Raw genomic sequence first — 9,056 nt, 5'->3', positions numbered from 1 at the left:
ACACAATTAGATTGTATCATTAAGACGTAATTGCTCAAAGTGACTATTATAAAAAGGAGCCCTAAGTGTGTGTTTTGAGGACATTGGCTTATTAGGTCAACTTGTCCAACTTGTAGTTGACTTAGACCTTTCGACGATGTTCGGAATGCTCCCGACTTAGTTTTATAAGATTTAATGCTCATGGAATGACATAAAATTGTATGAAATCGGCTTATAGAAAAATTAAGTTGATTCGACTTTAAAGTCAAATAATCATAATATGGTTAAAAAAATATTATTATATTTTTATACTATGTTACAGCATTTTTTATGGTTATATTGAAAACACTATAACATAAATGGTTGGAGATATTTCAGATATTAAGTAAAAATATATGATTTAAATATTCTAAAAATGGGATGTTTCTTCGGAGAAAAAACCTTTTTTTTTTTTCTGAAAATTAGCCCTTCGGGTGACAGATTCAAATGAAATGTATAGATAACACATTCTTTTACTCGCAATAAAATGACAAGTCAAACAAGGACATATTTACATGACACATGCCAACGCTCACAGCTAATCTTCTTGGCCTCCGTCCCTCCCTCGTTCCACGGCAGGACAAGGCCGAGGGGCAGTTGGAGCGGTAGCAGAGCACAAGACACACACGATCGGAGCGGGGAACGAATGGGATGCTACGGCGCCATGGAGGAGGAAAAGGAAGCCCGGCATCAGCGGGACAGGGGCGCCCGGAAAAGCAGCACAACGGCTCCACTTCTTGTCGTCTTTATCATTACAACATCAGACAGCCATTGATTTCCCCCACCATTCAATACATAAAGATAGCCACGGATCGACGATTGCAAACCTCCACCCACCACCACCGCTTCAGATGTAGCAAATAGCAGCAACAGCAGATGATGGCAGCTCTGCCACCACCGCCAGCAGCAACACACCGATAAAAGCGTGTTAAAAAGACAAAGCAACATTCCATCAAACACGTTACGGGCATACCAACTTCTCTCCTCTATCTGTTAATCTGCAGCTTTCAAGGCTCACAACCATACACTGACGCCCTGCTAACAGGAACGGCAGCATTAGAACAAATTACTTAGAAGAGTAATGAGATAAAGATATTGATGTGCAGAGAGAGAGAGAGAGAGAGAGAGAGAGAGCAGCTTGCAGCAGGATTGGAGGGGGCAATGGAGCAGAGGGAACAGAGCAGCCCTGTGTTAGTAGCAGGTCGCTTTTGACCCCTGCTTTTGGCAAAGCTGATGCTGGTGTAGGAAGAGAGAGACACAGAGAAAGAGACAATAAAAGAACGCCACAGACCAAGAAGAAGACGACGACACGATGGGCAAAGGCTCCGTGAACGCTGCTTTGCTGCCTCCGCTGTAGCGTGCTCCCTGGCTTTTGCTTTCTTTCTTTCGTTTTTTTTGTGCCTCTCCCTCGCCACACCATTTTGGTTTCCCTCCTCCCGCTTCTTGCGTCTCTTGTTCCTTGGGGGGTTTGGTTAGGGAGATCATGGGGATCGATCTGAACACCATCGAGGAAGAGGCGGAGGAGGCGGAGGGGAAGATGGCTGCGGCGGAGGGTCGTGGTGGGGAGTCGGTCTGCCTGGAGCTTTGGCACGCCTGCGCCGGGCCACAGATATGGCTGCCCAAGAAGACGAGCCTGGTGGTCTACTTCCCGCAGGGGCACATCGAGCAGCTCGGAGGGGCCGGCGGCGACGGTGACTGGCTCGGGCCCAGCGATGTGCCTCCCCATGTTCTCTGCCGGGTGGTGGATGTCAAACTTCAAGTCTGTTTCTTAACTTCTTTTGTTCAGAATCAACACGAGAACAGCCTTCATTCTGTAGCTTTTGTAGGCGGCGGCGGACACGGATGAGGTTTATGCTCAGCTCTCCCTGGTCGCCGATTGCAAGGTTAGGGTTCTTCTGATGCGGAAATGAACCTCATTTGGGGAAGTCCGCATCTCCCTGTCCTGCTCGCTATGTCGTTTTGTTGCTTCGGTGCAAAAACCTTTGCTTCATGAACTGCTTTTAGTCTTGTTTCGAATGAAAATCGTTGTAATCCTTCCGGAGAAGAAGAAAGATTGAACTTTTGATATTAAGGGCGTTAACACTTGTCTTGTTTTCAAGAAAAGAGCACTTTTTGGTCATATCGATCTAGACTTTGGTAGTGAATGTTTGAAGTCTCGATGCATCCGGTGTTGATCATAAGCGGAAACTCAATTTTGACTTTTCAATCGTAGTTACTGACTTCCTTTCTCTGTCGTAATATTAATCTAGTTTGTACATTTGCTTGATTCATTTGATTTGTGAGAGTATGAGACTTTCTGGTTCAGGAATTAGAGCAACATCTACGAGATGATGAGACTGTAGAAAGCAGGCGAGTGGAGGAGGCTGATGGCTTCAACAAGTCGCATACCACACACATGTTCTGTAAGACCCTAACTGCTTCTGACACAAGCACCCATGGAGGCTTCTCTGTCCCTCGCCGAGCTGCTGAGGATTGCTTCCCTCCTCTGGTGAGTGCATTAGATTCTTCCCAGAAAATCAGTATTTGAAAGACTGGAAATCTAATAGGGGGAATTGGTACTGACAACAGACTTCTTAGTTTCGGACCTTTTGGCTGTCCGCTTCATATGAGTTTGACTCCCATCTCTTCTCTCCGGCTTAGGATTACAATCAGCTAAGGCCTTTACAAGAGCTTGTTGCTAAGGACTTGCATGGCACTGAGTGGAGATTCCGTCATATCTACAGAGGTATGTTGATGAAATACATTATTGGTCCCTTTCTATTCCTAGAAGATAGTGCCATTATGTGCTGCAATAAAGCTGATGCCATTATGTGCTACTTCAGACATATTTGAAGCTCTTTATAATATATCCTATTCACAAGATGTTTCTCCCTTTTGGGCATCACTTGAAAGATCTGAAAACCAAAATGGTTTATCTAAAGTAATCTGTGGTTTTTAGTCAGTATTTTTTTTATCTATTTAGTAATTGAGTGTTTGAGTATTAAATTGAATTTTCAAGTGACAATAATGTAATTTATCTTTAGGCTCTAAAATGCAACCTCGAGACATGTGATATATGTTTGATCATTTGATGTATTGATTTCATCCGAGGCTCATCTTAAACGTTCCTTAAGACAAAACAAACTCTCATCTAGAATTACATGTTACCAAGAATGCTCCCTTCCAGTGTCCTAATTATTCTCAAAGGAATATGATTTTTGCATGCTTACTCAATTTTTACTCAATTCCTTAGGTCACTCTCACAATCACTTTTTTTTTTATTGCATATATCCAGTTTCACCTTGATGGTTGATTGCTAGTTTTGGTAGGTAGAATTATCTGAATAATTGATTTCTAATTCTTATCTAGGACAACCACGTCGGCATCTGCTAACGACAGGATGGAGTGCATTTATTAACAAGAAAAAGCTTGTCTCTGGGGATGCTGTACTCTTTCTTCGGTATACATATCTTAGCTGTATGGTGAATTAATCTGCTTAAGCAACTTCCATTTTCATCGCAGTGTTTCCTTCAATTTAGGGCCAATGATGGGGAGCTTAGGTTGGGTATACGGAGGGCTGATCAACTTAAAAGAAGCATTCATTCTGCTGCTTTTAGTAGTCAGAAAAATCTTGGCAAACTCACAGATGTAGCTAATGCAGTGTCTGCAAGAACGGTCTTCTGCATTAACTATGACCCGAGGTATGCTATTTTAAATTCAGCATTGCATCTGTCTTAATACCTTAGGGTGTATGATTCTGAAAATTTTAGAAGATTTAAAATTCAACCTACCAAAGCTTAGATATCCAGGGTACAAAGGTATGAAAGGGATAAATGCAAACTAACGGCGTTTGACTACTCTGAACCTAGAAATAGACACTTGACCATTTGGTGGATTTGAATGGTTGACTAGATGAATATTACTGACCATGACATTCTATAATCAAAATGTTTTAGTATTTTTCCTACATTTGAGCTCATAATTAACTATTTTGAGACATGCTTGAAACTTAAATGGTCTTGTATGCACAAAAAACTTTCATACTTCAATGGGTGTACAAATTTACGTCAAGTATCACTTCGAAATCAAACTCTGGATGTGAACCTATTGAATGTATATAATTTGATAAGGAGCTTTTCAGTAGAATTAAGTTGCAATATGAGTTAATGAGACTCCATCTGGAACACCTAAATTAGTCCCATACCAGAAGTGGGCAAGACTAAAGATCGACTTATAAGGGTCTGATGAGTGTACTATTATTAACTTCAGCTTGGGCATTTTGACCAGTGGTTTGGGCTAATTGAAATTGATAGGTCAATTAGTCTGTTCGGATCGTAATATTTGATATCAAAGCTGATATAATATTTGGGCGTGATGAGGGGGCTCGAGTAGAAAAAGGTTATCTATCAATAGAATGATGAGTGTCAAGCTCTTGTGTGAGAGAACCATCATGATGTGTATTATTATTAATGTTAGTTTAAGCATTTTGATTGGTTGTTTGGGTCAAGTAAAGTTGATAAGTCAATTAGCCCATCAAGCTCAGGTCCTGGCTCTATCAGGAAATAAAGATGTGATGGAACCCCCATTCATCGAGAACCCAATTCCTTAGTTTTCTCCTGGTTTGGTTGAATCTCACATATCATTAAATAATCATGAGAATAACATACACTTACTTGTACTTTTAGTCTTCATCTTCCATGGATGTATAATTTTTTAAGACTTGGGAAACCAGAGTCATTATTCCTTGCCCATGTGTAATTTCAGGTTTAACCTTTATTTGGAGCATTATGTACATGAGTTCAACTAGACAACAATCACCAGTAGCATTGCAAAGCAGATTCAGGCTCAGCACATATTATCCTTCTTTCTTGATTGGGATAGTGTCCGCATGGCTCAACAACATTAAGAAACCCTCACATGGTTCTGAAGCTCACAAGGAGGTTTGGTTTGTGGTTGAGGTTTGACACAAATTGTGATAGAGACATGAAGGGTCAAATAAGTAAATAATCCTCAAAGGAGTTTATCTTAGACGATCTAGTCAAAAAATTCCACATAATGGTGGACTAGAGTGACCCTTTTCTCGTCTCCTTTTGCTAACTTAGAAAATTTATCTAAGTTAGCAAACGGACTAAAAAATTGGACTAACTTTGTCGAGTTAGGATAAATTTTACTGTTTTTCTGATACCAAACTAAATTCAGAATCAAGCAATTGGTCTTTTACTTAAATATCTTATTCTTTTCTTCTTTTTTCTTTCCTGATTTATTCTTCTCTTGCATATCCATGTTTGAATATGTATGTGCTGATGACATGCATTGTGCACTGCCATCTAGTTTAAATTAACATGTGACCTTGATTTAGCATGGAGCAATGATGATAATTGCAACATCTTTGTTAGTATGATATGAAAAATGCTTTAGTTTAAATTTTGTACTGGCCATGGTTTCCTTGTCTGCTGCTATGTCTGATGTCATATGTTTTGAAGCATTTTTAAGTGTTCTGGTGCCTGGAGAAATTTGCAAGGGAATGTTAGAAAAGGACATTTCAGATACTTGTGTTATAACTTCATATTGCTCATAGAACTTATAGTTGATAACGATAGATGCCGTGCAGAAATTTTCTTAAGCCAAAAATTTCTATTCAAGTGTCTTGTGTTTTATATTAAGGAGTACAGGCCAAGGATTGAGTATATGATGGATCACAAGATTCCCAAAAGAAAGGAAGTGTACAAATAAGATGGTTTATGCCTTTTGGCATTCATTGGGATTTCGTTGGCACAGTGAAAAGATGTAGTGTGCAAATAAGATGGTTTTTATCAAGTAAGATGATGAAGGGGATGAGTATATAAGATGGGATTCCTTTGTATTGAGTATATAAGTGTGGGTAAACACAAATAAACCAGAGGTTTATAATGTCACGTTTTGCTTAAAAGACTCAACAACTTGGCCTTAGATAACTCTATGCTGATCTTTACATAATAATTTGTGTCCAAGTTCTAATTTTGGTTACTAGCAACAGGCATGCCTGTATCCTGAAAGGATTATTACCTGAGACCGAATTTGCTAAGCAGTAGCTTTTGCTGCGGGCAAAGAGGCTTTCTTATTTACTTAATTTTTTGTCAAGTTATTCTCAGAAGGTGATAACTGAATTTATTGTCTCAATAGGTAGGCACCGTCAATTATTAGCGTATACAGTTCCTTGGCTATTAATAGTTACATAGGCTTGGTAGATTGGTTGATAAAATTTTCGGTTGGTGAAGAGTTTGAAGATTATACTGGTCATCGCCTTGCTTAAAAATTTGGTATCATGAACATGTTCTCTTGTCAACTGTGCTTTTGGTGCTGAAAAATTATGGCATTCTTGTCAACATATCACTCATCTTCGACTGCTGATACTAACTTTATTAAAAATCATTGGCTAAAATGTCAAAAAGACTCTTGTACTGCATCCAACTGAAGCTGTACTATGTTTCAAGCTTTGATTCTGGTAGGGCTAGTCGCTCAGGGTTCATCATTCCTTACTGGAAGTTCACAAAGAGTTTTAGTCATTCATTTTCTACTGGAACAAGATTTAAAATGCAAATTGACAGCGAAGATGCAGCAGACAAAAGGTCAGAATCAACTTATCTATGAAAACTTTTGGCTTTTGACAGATCCTCAAAATAACAGTTTTTGGAATGTATTAACAGGTACACAGGATTGATAACTGGGAATGGTGAGCTGGACCCTCTTAGATGGCCTGGTTCAAAATGGAAATGTCTTTCGGTAAGTACTGTCTTATTATTTTAGTGTTACTGCTTCAAAATATCAATTATTGTTCCACTGCGATTTCTATTCCAAACGATTGATCTTAATGTGGCAGGTGAGATGGGATGGTGAGGTAGATATGGCTGGTGCTAACAGGGTATCTCCTTGGGATATTGAGCCAACAGGTTCGGCTTTGGTTTCTGATGTTCCACCACCAACTGCTCCAAAGAAATCCAAAATTTCTCATCCTCCAGACCATCTGGATCATCCAATTCCAAGTAAGTTTACAGTGGAATTAGAATCATACTTCTTTCAGTCATAAAACTCACTATCCTAGAACGCAGATGGAGTTGGATATCCCGACTTGGAGGAACCTGTAAGGTTCCTCGGGGTCTTGCAAGGTCAAGAAATCATGGGTTTGAGAACCCTTTATCAGGACATTGACGTAACACAATTCAAGGTCTTTGGAGAATACGTACGACTCCAGAAGGTCTTCCAAGGTCAAGAAACGCATCCACCAATGTCCACAAGGGTCTTGAGTCACCTACTTGGCACAGGAAGCAGTTGGGTTAGATCAATTCATGAGTTCAGTGGCCTTGGGACTCCATGCACATCTTCAACTCAAGTGTCATCTCCATCCTCCGTTCTGATGTTTCAGCAAGCAAGTGCACAGCTCCCCTGTCCTCCTGCACTTCATGGCATGGATATGTACGACATGGAAAAGCAAATGCCTTCGTATGACTTGGCCAGGAAGCTTTGTGGATCAGCAGAAGTGCATGAAACGGATCATGTTTGGAAGAAAGACTCGAAGGGCGATCACAATGTTCTTCCCGGTGGTAAGAGAAACTGCAGGCTCTTCGGATTTCCCCTGACCGAGATGATCACAGTGCCAAATGGAATAGATGGCTGCGAAACTGCAGGATCGTCGGCAAAACAGACGTGAATTGTTCTGTCTCACTCTTCAACTGTCATTTGCAGGTGTTGTTGGATGAGGCTATTGATCAGGTGAAGCTGAAGAGGATGTGTGTTGTTGACTTGGAATTCTGAAGAATTCATGGGCGTTGTGGAGCTGATCCATGGTCAATGTATTGCTGTGTTACTATCCTAGTGAACATTGCACATTTGCCTTGTTTCAATCAACTAAGATTTTGGTATGTATGATCATTATGAGGTTGATATTATTTCATGTTCTCCATGACTCCTCAGGGAGAAGAAAGAGAATAGAACAAATTCTCCATGATTCATGCTGCAGAGAAGAAAGGGTACAGAGCATGTTCCAACCATAAGAGCTTTTGCTTCCGCCGTCTCTTCCTCCTCGATCAGATGCGCAGGCAATCCTTCGTTCCTTCACTTACATTTGCGTCGTCGTCATTAGCAGAAACCAATCATAGCCACAAGGCTCCAGCTCGCTTCAGGATGGGCACCAGCTCGCCGGCGATGTGGACCGCCACGAGCCGCTCCAGTCCCCCCACCAGCCGCCCGCCCACGAACACTGCCGGCAGCGCCGCCGCTGCAAGGTCAATGTCGTCGTCGGCACCCTGCAGACCGGCCACGAGCGCGGCCTCGTCGGCGTCCTCGCCCACCTCGCACACCACGGGGTTCACGCCCTGCCCCTGCAGCAGCCTCCGGACCACGTGGACCATGCAGCACCCGCTCCGCCCCACCACCACCACCGGGTTCTCCTCCACCGCCCTCCTGATCTCGCCGCCGCCGCCGCCGCCGAAGGGGATGGCCTGCTGCATCATAGCAATATCCGGCGACCGAAATAGACGAGCAAAAGCGAGAGACGACGGATCAGATGAGGAGGAGAAGAATAGGGAGCTGCGTGTCGCGATTTATATCGCGTAGGAGGGTGACGTCGTGTGACGCTCGCCAGCCGGTCGTGGACGCGTGGTGACGTCGTCCTCAGAGCGCCTCCGCCCGCTCGCGATGCCGTGCGAATCGAGATACCCTTCCGGTCAATATGGGCACGTGACCCTTTCCATCACATACCCACGATCACATGTCCAGCCCCAACAGAATTCAGGCGTTGTCATTCGTCAACAACGTGGGACCCGCTGTCTTTATCGCGTGAGTCATCTTGCGAGTGGTGGCGGATCCTGGAGCGTGCCATGGAAGTATTTATTGTTAGTATTTATTCTCTCTTCCTCATGTTAGTATTTATTGTTTAGAAAAAATAATACGATTTATCATTATTTTTCTTAATTAATTAAAATAGTTCGACAAATTCGTGATGCGTTTCATTTTGTTTTCCTCTCTGTTTTTTACGAACAACTTCAATTAAGATCGACAATACATATTGCAATGGTGATGTG

At 42.0% G+C, this 9,056-nt stretch overlaps 2 protein-coding genes and 1 long non-coding RNA gene across 5 annotated transcripts; 1 reads left to right on the top strand and 2 right to left on the bottom strand.

Moving 5' to 3' along the window:
• Positions 1 to 473: 473 nt before the first annotated feature.
• Positions 474 to 1,448, bottom strand: LOC135625338 (uncharacterized). The gene is made up of 2 exons (XR_010492025.1): positions 1,310 to 1,448; positions 474 to 1,053 (listed from the first exon to the last, which is right to left on the bottom strand). It is a non-coding gene; the product is annotated as an uncharacterized LOC135625338 (long non-coding RNA).
• A 53-nt stretch (positions 1,449 to 1,501) lies between these two features.
• Positions 1,502 to 7,932, top strand: LOC135625336 (auxin response factor 2-like). Of its 3 annotated transcripts, none has more exons than XM_065130018.1 (10): positions 1,502 to 1,777; positions 1,845 to 1,901; positions 2,324 to 2,506; positions 2,659 to 2,743; positions 3,367 to 3,457; positions 3,537 to 3,698; positions 6,486 to 6,605; positions 6,684 to 6,759; positions 6,857 to 7,019; positions 7,086 to 7,932. In XM_065130018.1, the coding sequence occupies exons 1-10, from the start codon at positions 1,502 to 1,504 to the stop codon at positions 7,682 to 7,684; spliced, it is 1,812 nt and encodes a 603-aa protein (XP_064986090.1). In that variant the 3' UTR covers positions 7,685 to 7,932. The 3 variants fall into 3 exon arrangements, with proteins under 3 accessions (XP_064986090.1, XP_064986089.1, XP_064986091.1); XM_065130017.1 differs by having other exon boundaries at positions 6,471 to 6,605; XM_065130019.1 differs by having other exon boundaries at positions 6,471 to 6,605; positions 7,079 to 7,324.
• Positions 7,898 to 8,629, bottom strand: LOC103969263 (monothiol glutaredoxin-S3). The gene has a single exon (XM_009382754.3). It carries the CDS (start codon positions 8,484 to 8,486, stop codon positions 8,127 to 8,129), a length of 360 nt encoding a protein of 119 aa, XP_009381029.2. The 5' UTR covers positions 8,487 to 8,629; the 3' UTR covers positions 7,898 to 8,126.
• Between the last annotated feature and the right edge of the window lie 427 nt (positions 8,630 to 9,056).

Source organism: Musa acuminata, chromosome BXJ2-10 (genome assembly GCF_036884655.1).
Source record: "Musa acuminata AAA Group cultivar baxijiao chromosome BXJ2-10, Cavendish_Baxijiao_AAA, whole genome shotgun sequence".
NCBI classification, from domain to species: domain Eukaryota; kingdom Viridiplantae; phylum Streptophyta; class Magnoliopsida; order Zingiberales; family Musaceae; genus Musa; species Musa acuminata.
Note: the sequence above shows the minus strand (reverse complement) of the source record. Positions and strands in the feature narration are given on the sequence as shown.